The sequence below is a fragment of the Hipposideros armiger genome, unplaced genomic scaffold, assembly GCF_001890085.2.
Source record: "Hipposideros armiger isolate ML-2016 unplaced genomic scaffold, ASM189008v1 scaffold_8, whole genome shotgun sequence".
Taxonomy (NCBI): Eukaryota; Metazoa; Chordata; class Mammalia; order Chiroptera; family Hipposideridae; genus Hipposideros; species Hipposideros armiger.
The window spans coordinates 4,272,926-4,299,404 of record NW_017731358.1 but is presented as its reverse complement, the minus strand read 5'-3'; the positions used below and the strand labels follow the sequence as shown (position 1 = coordinate 4,299,404).

Here is a 26,479-nt window from a genome sequence, read left to right as displayed (position 1 = left end):
TATTTTAAATGTAAATGGATTAAATGCTCCAATCAAAAGACACAGGGTGGCTCAATGGATAAGAAAACCAGACCCATACATATGCTGCCTACAAGACATTCACTGCAAACTGAAAGACACACACAGACTGAAAGTAAAGGGATGGAAAAAGATATTTCATGCAAATGGAAATGAAAAAAAGGCTAGGATAGCAATACTTGTATCAGACAAAATGGACTTTAAAACAAAGGCTGTAATAAGAGACAAAAAAAGGACCCAGCAATCCCACTTCTGGGTATTTATCCAACGATATCCAAAAGACTAATTCGAAAAGACATATGCATCCCTATATTCATTGCAGCATTATCTACCATAGCCAAGACATGAAAGCAACCTAAGTGTCCATCCATAGACAAAACTGATAAAGAAGATACGGTACATACTGTATTCCCCCATGTATAAGACGCACTTTAATTTGGGGCCCGAAATGTGAAAAAAAAAATGCACTACATATCGTTATTGAACTCAAGTTTTATTCATCATAAAATTCATACAACTCCTCATCACTGTCAAAAAAAAAATCTACAACCACAGTATAAGATGCACCCAGTTTTTAGACCCCAAATTTTTCCAAAAAGGGTGCGTCTTATACATGGGGAATATGGTATATACAATATTACTCAGCAATAACGAACAATAAAATCTTACCATTTCTGACAACATGGATGGACCTAGAGTGTATTATGCTAAGTGAAATAAGTCAGACAAAGGCCAATACCATCTGAGTTCACTTAAATGTGGAATTTAAAAAACAAAATAAAAGAACAAATAAAACAGAAACAAAGATAGACAACATTTTGATGGGTGTCCAGAGAGAAGAGGGGTGGGGGGCAGAAGGGTAAAAATGGCGAAATGATTAAGATGTGCAAATATCCAGTTTTAAAAAGTCATGAGGATATAAAATACAGCATAGGGAATATAGTCAATAATATTGTAATAATTATGTATGTATGGTGTCAGAGAGGTATTAGACTTATAGGGGTGATCACTTAATAAGTTATATAAATCTCTAATCACTATGTTGTACACCTAAAATATTGTATGTCAACTGTAATTGAAAAATAAACAGAATTATTTAAAAAAAAAAAAAAAAAGCTCTATAAGGAGACTGGTCATTTGCTGGTATGAGTCCCAGAATTTTTCCTAGCCTTTTTTACAGTGGGGGTGTTGTTTGGCCACCAGGGTTTTTAATTTTTAAGTAGCTGAATTTATCAATCTTTTATGGATATTAGATTTTGAGTGTTATTTAAAAAGGAGTTTCCCATTCCAATCTGCCATATTTTCAATGACACATTTACGGTTTCATCTTTTGCATTAAATCTGACACATTTGGAGTTCATCCTAAGGTAGAATGTGAGGTACAAATAAAACTGTCTTTCCAGGTGAGTGTCCAGTTTTCCAATACCATTTATAAACACTTCAGCTTTTCTTGATCACATTGTTTTTATCATTTCTTTACTATAATTAGATACTGATAAGTTCCATGGGTCTATTTCTAGACCTTCTGTTCTGTTCCATTGGTTTGAATATTCATAAGCCAGAACCAAAATGTTTTAGTTATTGAGACTTTACATTTGTATAATGTATTTTTTATGTATACACATTGTGTATACATACTGTACACACTAAAATGGTAAATCTTACTGTATGTAAATTATGCCTTAATTTAAAATGAAAAAAAGCCTGAAGTCAACAAAACATATTTCCCCAAAATGAAAATTTAAATATGCACATCTGCATAAAACATCCTGAGCGAAAACCCTCAGCTATTTTGCAAAATAAAACAAATTACTATTAGCCCATCTTCCTCCAAAAGATCAAAACTCTACAACTCATGTATAAATAGATATGGTACTAGGAACTTATTGAAATTCTCTTTTGATTATTTCAATTTTCTCAGTGAAACAGGAAGCTAAAAGTGAAAAGGTAAGAGGAAATGTTGGAGGTTTATGGAAAGAAGAAAATATAAAATTGGTTTGGAAGAAAGGTTGGCAAGCTTTTTCTATAAAAGATCAGACAGTAAATATTTTAAACTTTGAAGGCCATACAATCTGTCACAATTACTCAACTGCTATTGTAGGGAGAAAATAGCCACAGACATTACACAAAGGAATTACATATGGCTATGTTCCAATAAAATTTTACTTACAGTAACAGGCAGCAGGTGGACTGAACCATGGGCTGAAACACGGACCACATCTAGATGAGTGGGAGGCTGAATGGACTAGAAATAAATGATTTCCAGTAGCCATTAAGAGGCCACTTAAAGTTTAGTGACCGTAATTCAACATCACTTTCTGTTTTATTCCACAGATAGAAAGAGCCAAAGTTCTTCAAGTTGTAATTTAGCCAAGTGAGCATTATGTATGAGAACAAATGGGTATGTGTGTAAGCAAGAGACTGATTATTATTATAAATGATAGCTGAACTTGAACTGAGTAGTGAAAGTGATGAAACTATGAGGAAAATAAGTAATAGTGAAAAGGAGGTAGAATCGCTGGATTGTCGGTTTTCACGGAAACAAAAGGTTGTTGAAACCTAAGTACTATTATAGAAGGCATGAGCAGGAATGATAGGCAGTAGTGTTTGGAAAATGAGAAATTTAAACCATGAAGAAACTGAAGTTTGGTAACCACTAGTCTAAGGTATGACCAAGAGTGAAGTAGAATAAATAGCAAGATCACCAACAAAGCAGAGGTCTAAGAACTGAGTAGGACATTCAAAAAATAAACTCTGACAGGGGTGGGCAAACTTTTTTGGTAAACGGCCAGAGAGTAAATATATTAAGCTTTGTGGGCAATGAAGTAAAATCAAGGCTATTGTATACATACTCATATAACAAGAGAAAAAAATTTCCACAAATTTATTGATGAAATTCAAAATATAATGATGACGATGATAATAACAGACTAAAATTTTTCACCATACAAATGTACCAATGAGAAAATTGGATTTTTATGTGAGGAGGTAGCATTTTGCCAAATTGGGGTTTAAAGTTAATGTTCCCTATGGTCTGCTAAAACCTATCTGCATGAGATTTTACATATTCTATCTTTGAAATTGTCTTGTCACAAAGATAGTGATATCAATCCGTAAAAACCTAAAATTTAGGTATTATTCATCGTTTGGAAGGCATTTCTAAAAGAATTCTACTAGATTTTTCTCTTGATATTTGCCTTTTTGCAAATCATTACACTCTAGAATAATTACTTCCAAATGAAGATTAGGTAGTTTAATGGATTTTAAAATATGGACTTGCATCAAGGTAAAAAAACTGATCAAGTGTAGTTTGAGCTTAGAAAATATATCTACCCCATATCTGTATGGGAATGGAGATTTTGTTCTTGTTTTAACTTACAACAACATGCAAAGTGTATAAAGCAGCATTTTGTGATTCAGCATTAGCAGGTGTCAAAATGAGTTTACCAAGGTACAAGTTTCACTTCAAGCACTGTTTTCCCCTTGTAATATTAGCTTGACTTTATTAAGAAGCATTGTCAAGGGGCTGGCCGAGTGGCTCATTGGTTAAGAGTTGGCTTGGGAGCACGAGCTCTGAGCAGCAGGGCCGCCAGTTCGGATCCCACATGGGCCAGTGACACTGCGCCCTCTACAGCTAAGATGGTGAACAACAGCTCGACCTGAAGCTGAGCTGTTGTGAGGCGACGGCATAGGCTGCAGTGGATCTGCAGTGGGCTGCCATAAGCTACCATGAGTAGCCGGCAGCCAGCGTGAATGGCCGTGAGCCGCTGTAAGCGGCCGTTCAAGGGCCGGTGACCGATTTGCCTCACCCGGGAAGAGCGCAATGATCACAATACCAACATGGGCCAGTGAAGCAATGTCCTCCACAACTAGACTGAAGAAAAGGGCAGCAACTTGTCTGTTCCCCTTCCCCGATTCCCTAATGCTGTTCCCTCCCCCAATTTCCCAATTAAATCTTAAAAAAAAAAGAGCAGCAGCATTGTCAAGTCTTCAGCAGAAGCTAATTTCCAAAGCCATTCTTGAGTTCAATAATAGTGGCTGAGAGTGTTTCTTCTCAGTAAGAAAAAATTTAACCAGCTCTATACTCAAAAACTCCCAATAAAACTTTACCAATTCTAAGATATTAAACTGCTGGATAAGTGAGGATATACAGCATCCATTTCAGACAAAAATTCATGGAACCAATGATGGTTAAATCCACTAAAGCAAATGAAGTTTACTGCTGACACTACTGGTTCAATGACACATAATACATTCAACTATTTTCCACAAAGTACTGTTCATGTAATACAATAAAAAAAATATGCTTTCTTTGTATTTTCTCAAGCTTTGTAAATTAGTCCTACTAAACTATGTCCTGATCCATATATATTTCTCCCACCATCAGTTGTAACACATCTTAGCAGAGTATACTTCATATTATATTGTAATGTTTTATCATGTATTCTTTTTAAGGAAAAAAAAAAGCTTTATTGAAATTTAATTCATATACCATGCAATTCAACCATTTAGGGTGTACAATTCCATTATGAAAATATTCTTGCCTATAGCTGTTCCACAGAGGCTAATTTTTCAGTCACTTCAAACTTGGCATTATTTCCTTGAATAAGTAACAACTGAGTAGTATTGATAACATCTGTCAACTCATCAGGAGCCAAGGAATCATTTGCCTTGTTTTTTAATTGACTATTGATGTTATTCCATGTAGGATTTCATTTGAAAACCAGGGTGCCACAATAAAAGCTTAAAAACCAACACCCTATATTAATTTCGCTCCTTTAGTTCCTTCTGATTAAACTATTAAGTTTCATCTATATTTACTCTTCCTTTGAAATGTATTTCTATACATTTCATTCAATTTCTAGTCTTAACTGTCTTGTTCATCAAGTCAGGCCTCATCAGAATATGACAGTGGCATTCTTAAGAAATTTCATTATAAAAGCAATTGTTTCAATGAGGGAGAAAACAAATTGGGATTAGTTCCAGAAATCATATTTCTGCAATGGAAAAAAATATTAATAGCTAGTTAATGAATCTTAAACCCAAACACTGCTCAGCAAATAAATCCATACTGTTACAGAAGCTTCAGCTCTCAATTCAGCACAGTAATGATTAAATGTAAACTTTAAGTTCATACACAATATCAGGAACACATTTCCCAATCAAGAACTATCATCCAAAATGTAAAAACAATGCAAATGTAACAGTCTGGAAATACAAAATATTACATGAACTACAAGGGAAGAATTGTCCAAAAATGCTATTATTCTGCTAAAACAGTCTGTTAGCATTTTCTATTTCTTAGTTGAATCTCTTTTTAATATCATAAAAAGCTAAGTAACATTGGCTTGCCACTGAGCAAATTCTCCTACTGAACAATTATCTGGAAGTCTCAGTGATTAAGCAGAGCATCAAACAATGCTTTTGGTAGCGAGTCCCTACAGCTCCCTGTAACAATCATTCTTTTCTCCATCCTTGCTTAGCATCTCAGCTCCTTAATAACAGCCTCTCAAATGTCTCCTGCCCAGTCCCTATTATTAATGTCCATAGCTTTTGCATAAGGGGAACCCTGGCATTTGCCATTGAATTCTAACATTTTAAAGTAATACTTCTCAGTTCTAGGTTCCCATTAGTCCATCGTCCATTTCCTCCCAATGCTCATGTAAAAAAATACTATGTTTAAAGAACAGGCAGATTTTCTGTAAGGATAAGGTTAGACCTTTTTAAGACTCTGTAGAGTTACAGGTGATCAGACTCAATGTCCCTTGCCTCTATCCTAAGAGCTAAAAGGTGAATGAAGTAGGCAAGAACCTATCTGATTGATTTTTAAGGATAAAAAGAATTTCTCCATTATGTAAGTACAACAGACCTATGCAGAATACTACATGGTTTCAAACAATAGCAATAAATATGTTGCTCTCTTTGTGTTGGTCTTCATTTTATTTTTATTAATTTTAAATAATCAATTATTACAATCTGGTCAATTTCCCAACATAATTAAGAGTTGAATGAATTGAATATATTTTCTGGAATAATCAAAAATGCATATTGAAGTTTTTGCGGGGGGCCAGCCGAGTGGCGCGTTGGTTAGGAGTTGGCTTGGGACACCAGCTCTGAACAGCAGGGCCCTGGTTCGGATCCCACATGAGGGCCAGTGACGCTGCGCTCTCTATAGCTAAGATGGTGAACAACAGCTCGACCTGGAGCTGGGCTGCCCTGAGTCGCTGGCGACAGCATAGGCTGCAGTGGGGCTGGCCGGCAGCCTCCGTGAGCAGCCATCCAATGGCCGGTGAGCGACTGTCTTACCCGGGAAGAGCTCAGTGAAAATACCAACATGGGCCAGTGAAACGAAATCCTCCACAACTAGACTGAAGAACGAAAGGACAGCAACTTGTCTGTTCCCCTTCCCCAATTCCCCAATGCTGTTCCCCTCCCCCAATTCCCCAATAAATTTAAAAAAAAAGAAAGTTCTTGCTCAACAGTCATTCTTTAAGCACCCTTAGAAAAGTCAAAATCAAAATAGATAAAATGTAGGTGAACAATCAATTAAGCACTTTGAAGAATTTACAGAGGGATAAAATTATATGGGGGGAAAAATCAATAAACTTTTGGTTAATGTGTCTACCAGCTTTTCTATACAATGTGAAGAGGACACAGAACAGAGTTCTACAGAAAATGGAGTAGAAGGACTTGCATCAGTGGCTAACAATGCAAACAGCATAAAAGCTGCATGGGAGTGGAGGCTGGATAAAGAAGTAACTACCTAGTATTACATTACGATGTCAACCCTATGACCTACATTTGCTTTTTAATGGTATCATGAAGTCAGACTTTCTCCAAAAGATCTACAGAAGAGCAAAACAAGTTACAAAATACATAGAAGCTGTTAATATTACTGTGTCTGCTATCAAAGAATGTCAGGACACTTTCATGAAATTCAAATGGGGGGTTGAAAAGAACATTTAAGCATTTTTGAAAAATAGAAACTCTTCAGAGATAACATCTAAACATCTTAAAAGTATCCAGAAAAGAATGAATGACCTTGATAAGGAAATTTAGATTACTTTAGGCATTCCAAATCGTATTTCTCCATCATGACTGTGTCCAAATCAGACAGTACATTTTGTCAGCCACTCTCCCACCAAAGATTCAAGTAAAATATATTAATTCTGAGTTTAAGTGTCATTAAAAGTCAAATGAAAAAATTTATCAACAAATAAAAAATTTTGCTGTCAGCCAACCCAGACATCTGAAAACTTAATTCAAGATTTGAAAGGTATGGATATTGATCATCCATTCAACTGGGTTCTGGGCTAATTAGTACGAAGTGTGATCAAACAATACGGTGAATGTTTAAATAAAAAAAATGTATTACAGTAAAAGACACAATGCCATTAATCCCCCTCAAAATCCTCCTCCTCGTTTCGAACATACTTATCCCATCATTCTTGCCACTTTCTGAAGCAGTTTTGGAAGTTGTCTTTCGTGTGTGTCTTTAGTTGCACTTTCGTGTCTGCCTCGATGTCCTGAATCATTTTGACTTTGGTGAAGAGCCAGAAGTCACACAGTGCTGAATCTGGTGAATAAGGTGGATGAGGACACACTGTAGTTTTTATTTGACAGAAATTGCCGTACCAAAAATGATGTGTGACACAGAGCCTTGTCATGGTGGAGGATGAAGTAAAGACACTCACGGAAGAGGACTTCCAGAACTGCTTCAGACGGTGGCAAGAACGATGGGATAAGTGTGTTCAAAGCGAGGGGGAGTATTTTGAGGGGGACTAATGGCAATGTGTCTTTTACTGTAATACATTTTTTTTATAACATTCGCCATATTGTTTGATCACACCTCATAGTAGCAGTTGTCAAAATGGCAGCTTCAAATATTGGAGAATCCTGAAGGTCTTCAGGTGTTTGAGTTCAAGAAAGTAATTGGGTATTTTTCCAAAAGAATGTGTCAAAATATTTGTAAAACAAAGCATTAGATCTACTCACCTGTCTTAATGCTTCATCTTTTGTAGAATGTAAAATAATTTGGGGGGTGGGGGACAGGGAAGAACCCATATTAAAGGAAGGTAAACAAACAAACAAAAGAGTAGAGAAACTCACTTGTTCTTAGACTGATCATGTTTTCCAAAGTATGAAAATGATTAAAATAACCCAAAACATCAAAAATGAGAAATTGCTGTTACAGTAACTTAAAAAAAAATTAGGAAGTTCTATGTGCTAAGTTAAATTTGGGTAGTCTTTTCCAGCTCTTTTTCTGAAAATCAGTGCATCTTATACTGTTCAAAAATGAAGAGGATATAAAGTCCAGAAAACATAATTTTGTTTCAATGTAATATTTAGTGGTTTCCAAGTTTTGCCTACTGGTCAAACTGAAGTAATATTACATTCCTTGAAGCTTAACAATGTTGTTTCATTTGTTTAAAAAATTTTTCATACCTAAAGGTAAACTTGACTGATGAATGTGCAATTATCTGAAATTACAATTTTTAATATTAGCTATAAATAGTTAACAAAAAAGTACACATCTGCCAAATTTCCAGTTTTCTTCAGAAAACAAAAACATTCTTCCAACAAGGGAGTTAAATGCTCTGGTATTTTATAATGCTTACAGGATAAATTTGACACTCCTTAGCTTGGCATCAAGGCTTGACAATATAACACTAAAATCAAGCCTTCCAGTCTTATCTCCTCATCCCTACTCTACCCACTCCTTTCTTTCTACTCCACAGTCATTTATATGTTGTCCATCTTCCCTTTGTTCACTCCCTATCCGCTGGGATTTGCTCTTACTCCTACATCCAGAGACTTCATTTCAGGCAAGCACACCCAATTACCCACAAGCCAAAAGGCCAGGTCCAAGAGTGGCTCTGCTCTTACCTGAACAAAATAAAAATCTCCATGTTTAAAACCAAAAATTTTGGGGAGAGATACCAAGATGATACAGTAGGTAAACACTGTGCTTCTTTTCACTCACAACCACATCAAAATTAAACCCAACTACAAAACAATCATCATTGAGAATCATGTAAAATCTGGCTGAAGCAAAGCTCTACAACTAAGGATGTGCAGAAGAAGCCGCCTCGAGACTGGTAGGAAGGGCAGAGATGCGGAACTGGCTGGTCTCACACCAGCGTGTGACCATTAAAGATTGGGAGGGATGTATCGGCTGTGGAGGTCCCCCCACCCCCAGAGGAGCAAGCAGTCCCAGCCCCATCCCAGCCCAGGGTTCCAGTGCCAGGGAGAGAAGTCCCCATAATTTCTGGTCATGAAAACCAGCGGAGATTGTGACTGAGGCGAAGGGTGGCTGCATTCCCAGGCACTTCTCTTAAAGAGACCATGCAAGGACCTACCCACCAATGGAATCACTCACTCTGAGCTCCAGCACTGGGGCAGCATCTGGATAGGCGGCAGGGACTGAGCTATCTGGTTTGGGACGCGGCTGGAGGGTGGGCTTTCTCCTGGGCAGAGGAGCTGGTGGAGGCCATTGTTTCTTTGCTGAGCCCTCTCTTTCCTGCCTGCAGGCGGCTGCCATTATCCGAGCCTTTGCCTTTGTTCTCCATGCCCGGGCCAATTCATGACCCCGCCCTGCTCAACTTTTGGGCACACCCAAGCCATTTCCAGCAGCTTTTTTGTACAAACTGCCTGCCTTGGGTCAAGCTGCAGACTTTCCTAGGGTGTCTCAAAGGTTCGTGGAACCCAGACAAGCAGCATCTGGCTTCAGCATGTCCTGTTCCTCTGGCTGAGCAGCCCTAAGTGCGGCACTAACGGCAGCCAGCCTCAGTTCGCAGCTTGGCCTCTCCAGGCACTTCCAAGCACAGCACAGGCAGCAGACATCTGCAGATTTCTTTCTGGCTCCTGCTTGGTGGCCCTGAGTGGGGCACGGGCTGTGGCTGAACTAGACCTACAGTGGATCCCCTCCAAGGTGGTTCTGGGGCTGGCGCCCCCAGTGGCCAGCTATGAAACGAGCTGGAGCATCAGCCAGCCACCTCCAAGTATGATGCACCCAAGGGGTGGACTGGGCAGGCACCAGAGTCCTGCTGAGGCAGACCCTGCTCTGTAGGAACCATCCCCGCACAACAACACTTCCACTGTAGTCAAGGCCAGTCCTCACAACCAGTAAGCCCAAGGGTCAGTCTCTTCCGTTGATGTGCAGTTATCAACCAGGCTCATCTACAAGAGGAGGGCACACACAACCTACACAAGGGACACAGCTGGGGACACAGAAAGACTGCATCACTGAACCCCACAGCACACCTACTATATAAGGCCACTCTACTAACACTGGAAGATATAGCAGCCCTACCTAATACATAGAACCAAACACAGGGAGGTAGCCAAAATAGGGAGACAAAGAAACATGTCTCAAATAAAAGAACAGAATAAAGCTCCAGAAAAAGAATTAAACAAAATAGAGACAAGCAATCTATCAGATGCAGAGTTCCAAACATTGGTTATAAGGATGCTCACTGATCTCAGGGAGAACAGAGAGACAGGAAACATAAAAGTGGAGATGGAACCATAAAAAAGAACCAGTCAGAAATAAAGAATAATAGAAATGAATACATTACAGGGAATCAACAGGTTAGATGAAGCAGAGGATCAAACCAGCAATGTAGAAAAAAAGGTAGCACAAAATACCCAACCAGAAGAGCAAGAAGAAAACAGAATCCAAAATACTGAGGAGAGTTTAAGGGGCCTCTGGGACAACATCAAGCATACCAACATTCACATTACAGGAGTACCAGAAGGAGAAGTGAGAAAGCAAGGTACTGAAAACCTATTTGCAGAAATAATGACAGAAAACTTCCCTAACCTAGTGAAGGAAATAGACATATAAGCCCAGGAAGTACAGAGTCCCATACAAGATGAACCCAAAGAGGCCAATACCAAGACACATAATAATTAAAATGCCAAGGGTTAAAGACAGAGAATCTTAAAAGCAGTAAGATAAAAGCAGTTAGTTACCTACAAGAGAGCCCCCATAAGAATGTCAGCTGATTCTCAACAGGAACTTTGCAGGCCAGAAGGGATTGGCACGAAATATTCCACATGATGAAAAGCAAGGAGCTACAACCAAGATTACTCTACCCAGCAAAGCTATCATTTAGAGTAGGACAGATCAAGAGCTTCCCAGACAAGAAAAAGTTAAAGGAGTTCACCATCATTGAACCAGTATTACAAGGAATCTTACAGGGGCTTCTTTGAGATGGGAGGAGGTTAGGGATAGGTGAAAAGGGGGAGGGGTTAAGAAGCACAAATTGGTTGTTACACAGTAGTCACTGTGATGTAGGGTATAGCATAGGGAATACAGTCGGTAATATTGTGATGACTATGTATGGTGCCAGATAAGTATCAGATCAATCAGGGTGATAAATGGAAATGGGGTTGGGGGTAGGATGAAAAAGGCAAAGGTATTAAGAAATACCAATTGGTAGTTACAAAATAGCCATGGGGACATAAAGTATAGGGAATATAATCAATACTGTAAGAACTACGTTTGGTGCCAGGTGGTACTAGTTAGGGGGATCACTCTCTAAATTGTACAATGTCTATCGACTATGCTTGAAACTAACATAAAATAATACTGAATGTCAACTGTAATTAAATATTTTTAAAAAGGGGGAAAAATCAATAATATTGTGATAGCATGGTACAGTGTCAGATGGTTGCTGGAGTTATCATAGTGATCACTTCTTTAGCATAGGGAATAAAATCAATAATGTGGTATTAACACTATATAGAGCTAGGTGGGTACTGTTGAATAACTATGATGTACACCTGAAATATAATACTGTACGTTAGCTGTACTTTAATAAAAATCTTTAAAAAATAAATACAACCAAGTTTTTGTGAACTCAAAATTTTCTTGTGCTTGATCTACCCTTTTAATAGCATACGGGGTAAGGGCATGAACTTTGAAGACCTGGACTGTGTCATTAACCAGTTGTGCGTTGGTGCAAGTTAATTAACCATTTTGACCGTTAGTTTCCTAATAATAATAATAATAATAATAATTATAATACCACCCTCCTCGAAGGACTGCTGTGAGGACCAAGTAAGATAATTTATGTAGTGTTTAATACAGTGCTTCACAGAGAACAGGTACTCGATAAATTTAGTTGACAGTATTGTTAGGTTCATAATGATGAATTCTTAGATTTTTAACTATCTTGAAGTACCTGCCGCCTCTGGTTCTTTTAAATTAGCATATCTGACACACTGCTTGTCCTATTATCCAGCATCTGCAGTTTGTTCTGATGTCTGTCTGCCTGCCTGACTTTTTCTCTCCTGGTCCTAGCTTCCATCATGCTTCTGCTCTACCACCTATATAGTTCCTGTGATGACACTTGACTCCCATGTAACCCATGGGCTACAAAATCTAAATCTATCTCACAGGGCCAGTTAAGTCCTACCTCTTCCATGAATCCACCAATCTGAATCCTCCTTGGTCTATTTCGTGTGCACTCCAAAAGCACTGGTTGTCTGTACTACTCTATAGGATTTGCCAAATTGTGAGTCACACAATTCACACATTCATTCATTCAATGACATAAGAATGGGACCCCTTCAAGAGATGTGTTAAGCTACAGACTTGCCCAAAACAAATGGTCAACTATTTTTTTTAACTATAGACATTATTAACAAAGAACATTTTACATGGATTTGAGGGGGAGGGGTACTCACACAATATATACAATGTCTGACAATAAGTTCACGGATTTGTTACAATATGTTGCTCAACTTTTTTGATATCAACGGGATTATTCATTATAAATTTATACCAACTGGACAAACAAGTTAACCAAGCTTACTATTTGAAAATGCCGAAAAGGCTGTGTGGACAAGTTAGATGACCTGAACTTTTCGGCAACAATGCATGGCTCTTGCATCACAACAATGCACCAGCTCACACAGCACTGTCTGTGAGGGAGTTTTTAGCCAGTAAACAAATAACTGTATTGGAACACCCTCCCTACTCACCTGATCTGGCTCCCAGTGACTTCTTTCTTTACCCAAAGATAAAGGAAATATTGAAAGGAAGACATTTTGATGACATTTAGGACATCAGGGGTAATACGACAACAGCTCTGATGGCCATTCCACAAAAAGAGTTCCAAAATTGCTTTAAAGGGTGGACTAGGAGCTGGTGTCGGTACATAGCTTCCCAAGGGGAGTACTTCAAAGGTGACCGTAGTGATATTCAGCAATGAAGTATTTAGCACTTTTTCTAGGATGAGTTCACTAACTGACAGAACTTGTATACACTTAACTAAAAACTAGGCAACTTTCATTATCAAGTCTCCGATTCTCCATATTTCAGTTCTAATGCATAATGTTAAAATGGAGTTAATTTTCTGGATGACTTCTCCTATCCTCCCCAAACAAAAAACCTTTAAAGTATGGTACAGTGTTTTATATATACATACGTATATATGTGTGGTATATGACTTCTTTTATATCTTTACTGTGATATTTTGAAACTTGTGTTTTATGCCTAATCAAATCTTTTAGTGTGAATTATTAACAGTTTTGCAGAGGAAAAAGATCTGTTTTCTGAAGGCTTTGTTAAAGCAGAGAATGTCAGTCACAGCAATCTGTACTTCCCGGCTTAGTCTTTCTTGGCAAGCTCTGTCCATGCCAGTGCCGTCTGGCTTCGGCAATCACAGTGCCAGGAGCTCGGAGTGCAGGCAGCATTTTCAGCAGCACAAACAGGATTCAGGTTCCTTCATCTTCCAAATAAGAGTTAAACCCTAACTAGGTGTGTAACATTTTCTATTATAGCTAATAAACTATAAATCAGGGCTTCAAAATAATGAAAAGAAAATTACAATTTTTATTAATAACTGAACCATACTGAGGGAAATACAAAGTGTTGAGAGCTTAGTCAAGGGTGAATCAACACTCTCTCTGACTCCACCCCACTAGCCCAACTGGTTTAAAAAATAATAATGTTATTATTCAGCTATTTAACATGGTTGTAAAAGTCAAAGTCAAGAGGAAAAGAAGATCAACACGTTTTCAGGCATGAAGAATACTTACTTTAAAGACAGGTTTTCCAGTGTTTCTTACTATATTTTTAGCTATAAAATTGTACATATTCAAAACTAACGCTTTAAAAAAGAATTTTATGGAAAAGAAACCTAATGTATAAGCAAAATTCTAAGTGATTTGGCTTACTTTCAAAATCCCTTTTATTTGGGGGAAGAAAGTCACTTTATAAAAACTTCCCCATATACAAAATGGTTTCATAACATTTTTACTAATGAAATAAAAAATAAAGTATGAAAACTGCCACAACTAAATAAAACACCATAATTTGCTATAATATTGGGTCGCCGAGAAAGTCATAATGTATTTTTCTGTTTTTCAATGCAATAATGTGTCATGACTTTCCCGACGACCCAACAGAATATCAAATAGGTATCCTTTGACTTAATATTTAGAGGAATTTAGAAAATTAAAATATTGAAAATTTTACTAAAGTTCTTTACTCCTCAAACCCATACTTCCTCCCCATGGCAATAAGGCTGGCATTTCCTTAGAGTAAAATGGTGACATGGTGACTAGAAAAGACACAACTGGATATATGTCCTTCTAACATACATTCTACATATGCATTTGAAAATACAAAGGAAAAGGCACCTTAGATAAAAGCATTTGATCACACAGTAAATCTGCCAGTGATGACAAATGTTTAATCTAGGCTGCACCTGAGCAGTAATTCTGACCCTAAACGAAATGATCAATTAGGATTATCTTCAACCTTCACTTCAACTCCTCGGACCGTCTCTCCCATATTCCCAAACATATTGTAAGCAAAGGATCTAGAACACATTCACAGAAAAAAACATAAATCTCCCATAACTGTCAAAAATAGCAGTCCCAAGGATATTTGCATTTTGACAGTTTCCAATGCCTTAGGCTAAAGGAACAAAGCTTGAACCAGAATTTTAAAGGTTAGCCTTAGGATGAAAAAGTAATTTCCCCTAATATGATATTTCATAGGCTAGCCCAAACTTAAGAAACAGAATTAAGTGACAGTCTGTCCGGGATGAGTTTTAAAATTTTCTATTTGAAAACCAAATCAAGCTAGGTTCTTGGTTTTTAAGAGCCACAGAAGGTTTCCTTGTTGGTGGCAAGAGCAGCCAAGCAGGTAAGGATTTTTAATCTTGTTGCAAATAGAGGAGAGAATGGGCTTGGGGGATGGGAGGCTGGAGGAGACAGGATGAGACCTAAAAGGATGCGGGAAGCTATACAGAAAATAGAGGCTCTAAGGCAGCGGTTCTCAACCTGTGGGTCGCAACCCCTTTGGGGGTAGAACGATCCCTTCACAGGGTCGCCTAAGACCATCGGAAAACAAAAAGATATTTACATTACGATTCATAACAGGAGCAAAATTACAGTCATAGAGTAGCAACGAAAATAATTTTATGGTTGGGGGTCACCACAACATGAGGAACTGTATTAAGGGGTCGCGGCATTAGGAAGGTTGAGAACTGCTGCTCTAAGGACTGGTAATTCTTCTCACCACACAACCCTTGAGGATCAGATTATAGGTGACTCATTTTAAAATGGATAAACATCTCTTTTACCGTCATACCTATTTCGATGCATTCTTCTAAACTAAGAGTCTAAAGATAGAGAAAGCCTTGACATGGGCAAACTTCAGGGCACTACCCGCCTCCAACAATCAAAGCCATTTAAAACATGAAAGAAATAACAGTAAGGACAAAATAGTAAATTATGAAGAGAACATGTCTGTGGTTCTAAATATATATTCCCAGGTAAGTATAGCTTATAGGTATCTTGATTTTAGGACAAAAATTATCTTAATTCTCTTCAGAAAGATTCTATAAAAAGAATCAAGAAAATGAAGAAAAATCTAGTCCCCTTATATCAGTTCCTGGGAGGTGATGGGGGGAGGACATAGGACCAACGGGGTAAAACTGAGTTTCTCTTCAAAGGAAACTTTTCTCTGTTAAGGGGCCACAGGGACTGGTTTTCCCTGGTTCCTCTCAATTCCTCATCTTCTAAACATATTCTCTATAACATGAGAACTCCAGCCTTTGCTTCAGCCCCTTCTGCCTGTTCCCAAACCCGTAAGAAGGCTGGTGGCAGAGCAAGAAAAACTCAAAAAGGCCAAAAGACATTGCTCTGCTTCTAGTCCCATTCAGCATTGCTAGTAATTTCACATGTGTACTCTGGGCTCACAGAGACCTGAGCTGGAATCTTGGATCCACCATACACTACATCATATAAATTTAGCAGTTTCATGAGTTCTGTGTGTTTCCTACTACTTCCTCCTCTAAAAAATGGTAATGGCAATGGCTCCTACCTTTCAAGATTAACGTGAGGAGTACATTAGATATTTAACAAAACCTTTAGCATAATACCTGATCTTCAAGATATTTAACAAACCATTTAGCACAATACCTGATCTTCAAGATATTTAACAAAGCAGTTAACAAAGGCCTAGCACAGTTGTTTGCCCAGTGAGATTACAGGATTGTGACCAGAATTTACTAGAACAGAATAGAAAATAGCAGAGTGCATGCAGTAAGGGCAAGTATTGTTTCAAAAATGTTTTGTCGTCCCCGCTCTCCCCATTCCCCATTCTCTCTCTCTGTCTCTCTCTCTCTCAACTGAGCCTCCTGCAGTTTTTCTGTATTGCCTCTCCTATGTGACCTTTAACAGGTAGCACATCTGGCTCTTCCTCAGGGCACAAGAGAATTTAGTATAAAATTCTACAATACTTACTACACTGAGCTTGTTTATGTGTGTGTCTCTACAATTAGAATATAAACTCTAAGAACTGCCTTGTATTACCTCTGTAGTTCTGATACTAATCTGATCTAAAAAATCCTGAAGGTTCAGTAAATTTGTTGAATGAATGAGTAAATCATCAAAATTAATAGGTATTAAAAACATACAAAAATAGTTAACCATTTCATTTATCATTATATGATCAAGTTTTATTATTGTATAAAATTTAGCTATAAGTCACAATAACATTTTTTAAAAAGTTGTTCTTTTTTCCTAACGTGCCTAGCATACTTCCCTTCCATCTGGAAGTGAATAATGTTTACTTAAGAAACTGAAATGTGTGGTGTGCATAATGATCTTTGAAAAGTAGAACATCAAAGTGTATAGATATGCTGCACAATTAAAGTTTTATTTAAGGAGATCAGCCACATTCATGGTTCCTTGTTAGGGGCAAAGAAAGTTGAGTTATTAGGCAGAAAAGGTTGCTTCTTCTACATGACAACTGTCCAAGGATCCCCTTTCATGGGTACTGCACATACCATGACAACACATCTAAGTAACAACACTGGGCAGGTACTTGCTTGAGTACTCAATATAGAGGAGAACTTCAATGTTTTTAATATTCCTATTCTCATGTTATCACCATCATTCTCAATTCTATTTAAAAGTAAGAATCAAAGTTATAACAAATTCACCAACTCTGCTTGTATAATATCACAAAAGGGCAAAACACTGAAAATAAATTCTAAAGAAATACTTCACCGTGCTTGGAGATATGGAAAGTTGACCATCTACTAAATCAAGGTTACACATAAAACTTGGTTTTACATTAGTCAAAAAATAAAATAAAATATTTGCTGGAAAATGAGACTTAACTTTTTAAGGTATGGGTTCCTTTATAGTGATCTTCTGAAATATTTGTCTCTAATTCATTAATAACTTCACTGAAAAACTGGAAGTTTCCAGCTAATCAGGATTATAACTCTCTTGATATAGTAGGCAATATACATGAAATAGTAAGAAAAACAGTGGTATTGCCACCTTGGGGCTCAGGCATTTTGTTCCCCTTCCCCAGAGTAATTAATGAAAATGATAATTTACCTACTGTAAACTTGTTAAACATCGAAAGAAACAGCTATTTCACAAAAACTTCCTTTAGTCATTTTAAACATATTATTATAAAACTCTATTTCAAAGTAATTTATTGGGCAAGTCTTAACAGTTGACACTGATTTACTGAAGGAAGAAAAAAGACAGGCTGTGATATACACTTTTTAAAAAATATTTATTTTTTTCATTTACAGTCGACATTCAATATTATTTTATATTAGCATAGCGGTTAGACATTTATATAATTTATGCAGTGATCCCCCAATTAGTCTAGTACCCACCTGGCACTGCACTATACATAGTTATTACAATATTATTGACTATATTCTCTATGCTATACTTTACATCCCCGTGACTATTTTGTAACTACCAATTTGTACTTCTTAATCCCTTCACCTTTTTCACCCATCTCCCCAACTCACCCTCTCTGGCAACCATCAGTTTGTTCTCTGTGTCTATGAGTCTGTTTGTTTTGTTTGTTCATTTATTTTCTTTAGGTTCCACATATAAGTGAGCTCATATGGTATTTATCTTTCTCTGTCTGACTTATTTCACTTAGCATAATACCCTCTAGGTCCATCCATGTTTTTACAAATGGTAAGATTTTATTCATTTTTATGGCCGAGTAATAATCTGTTGTGTAAATGTACCACATACTCTTTGCAATACATACTCTTAAGAAACAAAACTAATGAAAGTGGCAATAAGTTGATGCTACTCATTAAAAATTCTTCTCTATATTTGAAACGGTAATTTTAATGACCCCAATGAGGGTGGAAACACTCACCAGTATGAATCTTCTCATGTCTCTGTAGAAGGTACTTCTGTATGAAACGCATGTCACATTGACTACACTGAAATGGTTTTTCGCCTTAAAATAATTTCACATCCACAAATTAGTTACTGGATAAAACACAGTTTATAGTTACTATTTCTAAAGAAAGATAAATCTTAGAAGCCCAAATTATCCATACAAATTTTTAAAACTGTTCATTAATGTAACAGAATTTTACTTCCTCTCAATTTTCCCCCAACATTTTATTTTTTATTTTTATTTTTCCCCACATTTTAAAATTCGCATTCTCACAATTAGACAAAAATGAGACTAAATCTGATGTATAGCCTTCAAGAGAAAAAAAGGGGTAATAAATAAAACAATTTAAAATAGAACCTAAAAATCACGAGGACAGAAGGGACTCTACAGGTTACCTAGTGTGTCTTAAATATCTTTTCTTCCTTTTTATTTGGAGGAAGATCCACCCACCTTGTTCTCCATGACTAACCATCACTTTTATACCCTTTCACTTATTTTCTCCAGAACCTTCAGAACTTTCTAAACATCCTTTAAAAAAAAAAAATCTTATATCTTTAAATGTTCCCTCTCTGCTAGAGCCCTTGCTTTTAAGGAAAGTATTCTTTGGTCTGTTCTATGCAAAGAAACTTTCCAGAAGTCCTGAAACATGCCTACCTTATTACTTTCTCACCTTCCTTTTTACCACACCTTAAGAGTAGTCTATCCTACATCTCAAACTCATCACCACTACTTGTGCTTTAACCCTTATACTCTACTTTTTCAAAAACTACTTGTAATCTTCTTGCTATTTATTCTAATGGTTTTGTTTTCAGTTCTCTATCCTCTCTGGGGGTTGTGCCACTGTTGATCATACCCTCCTTGGTATTCTCTCTTCTTCTGGCTTCTGGGACAACTGTATTTTCCTAGTTCATTAAACCTACCTTATAGATCTGTCTCCCGCCCCACCCCTTTCATTGAACCTACATGTCTAGTCTGTTCCCCAAAGATCAGTGATCCGTCTTTAGTTCTGCTCTCTACTTCATGTTAATTATCACTTTTTGTATTCGATTCCCAAATTCATATTTCAAACTCCCTCTGAACATCGTGCATAGAAAAGTAAATATTGACAGGCTTTTAATAGTACATTCTTTACTGCTTCTCTAGCTAAAAAGAATACATTAAGCCAAATAAGTGTCCAATTAATTTTGCACACCCATGCTAATTGTTTTCTCATTTAAAGTTTTTCCTGGTTTCCTTCTGGCCTATGAAATCTTTGATTTGAAATGACAGGTTAGCTATGGTCTTAGGAATGAATGACATTTACACAAAAATGAAAATAGCAAAGATAATTTTAATGCCCATAAGCCCATTTTAATTTAAGAAATACCTGTATGAATGAAGACATGTCTCTGTAAGTGATAGTTCGTTCTAAAGGCAGCATTGCAGTGCTCACAAACGTGAGATTTTGGGGTTTTCAAACCAAGTGATCCATCCTCATTTATTGTAAGGATCTAGTTTTTTAAAAAAGGCAAAAACAAGAGAAGTTTTAAAAACATAATACTAATTTATTTATATAAAAAAGATAATGCCTTTTAATGCAAACAATGGTCACCAGAGATTACGAAATATTTTTTTTCCTAAATAACTTTGAAAAGGCTATTAAAATACTGTATCATTAATTATAGAAAAGTACAGTGTGACTGAGAATGAGAGAAGATCACTAGTAAAACCTTGGAAGCTGGTTAAGTAAGATCTTAGCACTCTGCCCCTTCTCTCCACAGCTGATGTCTAACAGAGGTCCAAAGTGTTCTCTGCTAGGGCAAATATAACTTTATTTTTGAATTCAGATTCTCACATACTCAGGACAAAAATCTTATGTTTTAGGCGTGGCATAAATATTAATCAATATATGACTGGTTAAATAAATTATGAAAAATGAATACAATTAACATCATGTGGTTGCAAAGTAAAATGAGAAAGCTCTATATGTACTTAGATAGAAAGAACGCCAGGATTTATTAAGTAAAAAAAGCAAGGTTTAGAATCCAGTATACAATTCTTCTAATTTTTTATACGAGAGTACATACAGGTATATGTATTTGTTTGTATATACATAAAAACTATTTAAGAAGGATGTATCTAAAATGTATATAACCTCAGTTGTGATGGCTGGGGAACTTGGCAGACAGGAGATAAGGTGGAAGTGACACTTCACATTGTATATACCTAAATAACTTTTCTAAACCTTATAAATGTTTACCTACTACATATCCTTTTTTCTTTCTTTTCTTTTTTTTTAAAGACGAGAAAACTAAGTTTTCAAGTCATCCTACAGCAGAATTTGGAATCTGGTTCAGTCCAGATTCTAAGGTTACTCTAGGACTACTAAACTACTATTATTAAGCATATTCCTAAAAATACTTGTTGGATAAGCAAATTAGAGTGGGTACAGGGAAGGAAGATCGGTAACAAAGAAATCAATCTTATCATCCTAGGCTTCATGAGGTTGAGAGTATTGTGGGCCTAGTCTGGACAACACTGGAGAAAAGCCACATTTGGGCTTCACGTATTCCGATTTATCAACCATTTGTTCAACATACAACATTAAACTGCCTCTTTCATCACACTTATGGCAGAGTGATAACAATAATGATCTCTTTTTTCATTATTGAGAAGATGGAAGAACATGATATGAAGATAAGAAGCAAATAAAAAAGGAGATAAGATCAGGAGGACCATTGCGAGTGAGAGACAAACAATATTGGAGGTGGGGACACACAGAATGGGAGCTAAGAAACTGTCCCACACAGGGTAGAGCAATCTAGGAAACAAGAAATACAAAGGCCTGTGGAAACTGATTAGGGTCTGTAAATACACAGCTATGATTTCTTCTCAAACCTAGAAAAGAGTAGGTTAAAAAAAAAAAAGGCTTTAATTTTTTAAAATATATTTTTACTTTAAATTTAGGAAAACAACTCAGCCTATACTATATGTAAATCGATGGTGATTATTATGCAAATTATACAGGGCTTTTGGTTCTGGGCAAACTGCCAATGTGGCCAACAATGCTTCAAAGTCTATCTACCAAAGTTATAGAGGGAAACATTTGGCAGGAGAATGGAAGTGGGTGTCACAGCTTCCTGAAGAGTCAGTGAGAATGGAAAGTTTCATCTCTGGCCAATCAGTTTAAAATTTTTTCAATCCCTCCAAGTCACAAAATAATATGCAAGCTAACACTGTGCGAAACAAAAAAAAAACACAGAATCTTTTAAAATATGATTTAAAGTATTTCTAACAAAAAAATAACAAACAGATATTAAACATTTTATATGGAACAGAACTAAAAACAAGATAGTACCAGATTATTTTTCCACATGTTGATAAATGAGAAGATCCATGTGCCAAAAAACATGGCAGCTCAATAGCTTTCTGTGGCATAGCAACTGCAAGGAAAGGCTTTCGCAATGAACAAATCTGGCCTAAATTGCTTAATGTGAAACGGATGTAATCCTTGACTGTACAAAGCCCTCTTATGAACAGTTAAGGAGTTCTAGGTCATTGTTTTCTGCCACTGGAGGTAATGCTGCCTTTCATTGTGAATTCAAACCTTAATTCAAAGTAGATTTTAGGGATGAAACAGCGAACACTGGCTTGTGAATAGCAGACTGAAAAACCTAGCAGATTTATAAAGTAAGCAGAAAAATCAAATTCTTAGGCATTTTATAGTTAATTTCCATTTTTTCTTCTTTTCTTTATAGGCCAGAGTAAGAAACATCTTTGTATAAAGGACACAAAGTAAAACTCATCTTGCCACAGAAGTCCACAAGTGGCTCTTTCAATTTGTAATCTGTTTTAACTATAACCGCCTGATTTTTGGGTTTTACTCACCACTATAAACCCAGTGTCCAAAAGTGTCCAGAACATAGTGAAGACTATAAATGTCTATCGTGTGGCTACCTGCTAACCATACCAAAAATCCTCACAGCTCACCACTTTATTCTTTTTTCAAAGAAGGAATACTTTTCAATTTTTTCAAAGTCACCAAGTAGTGCCACAGAGAGGTGAACATGCAAGGAACCAAGTCCCTCAGTGGAACAGAAATGGCACATCAATGCAGGCAAAATTTTCTTCGTTGGTATAGATAGACTTGGCTTCTCTTTTCTTGTTCACACCCCCTTTCAAGATCTTTTAGTAGAACTGATCTACCAGTTGTGTTTGCCTTAGAGATTAGCAGTCTTACTTGCTACTAGTACCATAAAATGTTTGCTTTTCCCCCCCTTCAACTTATGAACACCATTACAACTGAAGAATTTGAAATTTCTAAGTTTAAATACTAAGGTGCTTGTTATAATATCTCCACATGATTTATCTTGCTTCCCCGCTGTCACTGCTATTGTAAGCAATCAGATTTCATCATGAGTGGAGAAATTAGTAATAGTCTAAATAATACTCAACATTTTTTTCTTAATTGTTGTATAGTAAATTTAAAACAGAATTTTTCAGTAAATGTTTTCAATACCAGCTGGAACTCAACTAACCTGCCTCTTAATCTCACGGTCCATTAGTAGATATATTTTTTGTTCTGAGCCAAATGTGCTCTCAGCTAGCTACCTATATAGTTACGAATATGGTTATCTTAAATGATACACCAGTTTTCAACAGGCAAAGCACTAAGCTCTGTCTGTCTATTCAATTCAGAGCTTTTTCAGTCCTCAAGGGTCACTGCCACTGAATTGCTGAAACCTGATTACCCCTCAGTGAGAAAGTTCTCTCTTAAAAGGCAGAAAAGATTTTTTCCATTCTATACTATGTATACTATATCTACTATGTATTAAAATTATTAAAGCATATTTTAAACTAATGATTATAGGTTACATTCTTAAATCAATCTAAATCAACTTCTAACTCATCAAAACCCCAAAGACAACTGAGAAGAGATAGCTTAAACATCTCACCTATTAGGAGTTATTTTACTGAAACTGGGGGTGGAGAGCGAGATCTTCTAAAATTCTCTTTACTCTCCAAATCCAATTAGAAATGGAAAAACAGTGCAAACCCAAAGACATACAACAAAATAACAAAGTCATCCAGAGCAATACCACCACAACATTTTGACCATCCTAGTTATCTCTAATCTCCCACCCTCACATTGTCACTTTCCTTCATTCTGCAGGGTTTTTATTGTCTCCCAATTTTACTTGCACATATTACCAAATTTCATTTTTATTTCTTTCCCTCCCCCCTACCAAATTTCATTTTTAAATGGCATACTTTTGACAGTGCCAGAACATGAAATTCACTGTATCATAAGCACAGTGCAATAAGCGATGCTCAGCATCATGACCCTGAGTTTTAGACAAGGTTACTTCTCTCACGTTTCTAAATATTAAGCAAAAAAAGTATGCAGTGTTTTTTAAAGAAAGATTTACATCAAGATATTTTTAAGTTAAGGTTCAGTTCTGAGGAAAATAGTTTACCCAGAATATATAATTTCCTGGGAAAATTAAAAACTAATACATTCTTTTACTAATTTTCTTCTTCATTCTCTTAAATACTATTCCATATTTCTACCCCCCATCTAAAAATCAGTTCTTCATCTTCAAAGCCACTTCTTCCACAATTAAGTTACCATCTAGGACAGAGTATGATAAGTACCTAATATATAATATCTATTTCTCTGCTGCTTTTGATTACATTTTCCTCACTTTTTATCTTTTAATTTTAAATCTTTTTGATATCAAAACCACAAACCTTTCCTGGGAACCGCTGGCGCATAATAAACTGCCAGGAAAGGGTTCTCTATATAATCTGTGGACCATGCTCTTCCTTTCTTAGTTCAGCATAACTTTGAATAATCAATTTCTATTCAGACCCCCTAAAGTGTTATAACAAACAAACTCGGTTCCTTTCTTCAGCACCTGACAAGAGATCCCGGCATATTACAGGCACTCAGCAAATTATTAGCTGAGAATGAAAAAGGAGATACATTTCCAAATTAAAAAGTACCCTGCTCTATCCCATTCAATTACTAAGGAGTTTGTGTGACCTATAAAATGTATACAATACTGGATTAAGACAATTGCTATATTTCACTGAAAAGGATTCTACAAGTTCATCAATGTTAACTCAACAATCCTCATAAAACCTTCTGTGGGGAAAATGTTACCTTCTAACCAATCACCTAAGAAGTCAACAGCAAAGTCAGATGATAATATCTCATTTCTCCAGAAACTTCTGGTATCAAGACTTGAGATTTGCACAATCACCTTGGGCTCTTTAAAGTATATATGGAAATCCCCTGAATAAGAATCTGCAGGGATGAGGCCTGGGTATTTATTTTTAATTGGAAAAGCTCTATAGGTGACTCTAATGCAGAGCCAGGAGGGAGAACCATGAATGCACTGAAACTGAATTAGGCCTACTGAGACTTTTCATACATTTCTAGTAACTTTAGTTGTCTGTAGTCCTAATCCACAACAAAACAAAAACAGATTCAAAGAGGCAATGGAATGTGATGTTAAGTGGCCACACAGGTATAGCAATGTAAAAATAAATAGCATGTCATTAAGGAATGAGACAGCTAAGCTATTAAAAGCAGTCAAAACCAAAATCTAGCAGTCAGGAATTTTCACTGTTAAGGGGGAAAAAAGTCCTAATGTCTCAGTCCTCCCAGAGGGCTTCATTACAATACAAGGGGGTTTGTCTGTTTTTAATGTTCACAACATCAACCCTAAGACTTTAAAGCTGAATCATGTTCGAATACACTATATTTAAAAAGAAAATCCATTAAAGATTTCCAAAAAAGTAGTTAAAATAAAATTAAACTTGACATTTAAAAATAGGGATGACCTTTTATTAAATGAAAAATTTATTTGTATAAAACAGCTTATCACATGATAGAATCAAATAACTTGACCACCCTCTTATTCTAAAGACATGATGCCAAATGTATTGTGGCAAATTTCAAATATCAAATGTACCTTAAGAAGACTTGGCTTTGCCATTGGACAAAGGCTCAGAAAGCAATTACTGCTTAAAACCCATGGCAGTTAAAGATGACCTAACAATACAGTATTTCTCACCACAAGGCTTATCCTGAAGGGAGCCACATTTATATGGGTATATAAGCTCTGATATTTTTACTAGAAGTCTATCACATTACTTTAATTTCTTGTTCAGATCCCCAATCTAACATGACACAGTGGTGACATATATTCAAAATACTCTAATGGCAAAATTCAAGATTTGAGAAAGGTATTCGGGGGAGAGTGGAGTCCTCTGGCATAATAAATTATAATTCTCTGAGAAACCTTAAGTTGTTTTTAAGGAATTTAAAACAAGCAACACATTGATTAATAAACATGAGATAAGCTTTTCTTGTTCTTCATATAAAAGTGTAGAAAGAGTTACTTTAATGAAATATCGGAAGTGTAAATTTTTAAACATATGCCTGAGAAAATATAAAATAACTCACTGGGTATGCCTCAAAGTTCTAAGACTCCAGACACAAAAACCATTCACCTGGAGACTGCATACGTGTGTTAACAACAGTCCACAACCACTCTCTGTCCTGTTACATGTTAACATGTCAGAACAATTTAAGAATTGTTTTTGTTCTTCTCACACCCCTATCTGCCATATATTATTTCTGGTCATTTCACCTGCCTAAGAATTCCCTGAAAAGACTGTCCCAAAGTATTTTCTTATATACAATATACTTGGAATAGGCCAAATCTTTCATCGAGCAACTACATAGATATATAAAGACTTAAAACCCTTAGATTA

At 36.4% G+C, this 26,479-nt stretch overlaps 1 protein-coding gene across 7 annotated transcripts in view; it reads right to left on the bottom strand.

Moving 5' to 3' along the window:
• Positions 1–26,479, bottom strand: part of ZNF148 (zinc finger protein 148) — a 117,564-nt gene that overhangs the window by 13,223 nt on the left and 77,862 nt on the right. For all 7 annotated transcript variants that reach the window (XM_019652203.1, XM_019652169.1, XM_019652212.1 and 4 more), the window contains 2 exons: positions 20,082–20,205; positions 18,689–18,772 (listed from right to left, as the gene is read on the bottom strand). In XM_019652203.1, the coding sequence (XP_019507748.1) occupies positions 18,689–18,772; positions 20,082–20,205 (208 nt within the window). The remainder of the gene's footprint in view (positions 1–18,688; positions 18,773–20,081; positions 20,206–26,479) is intronic.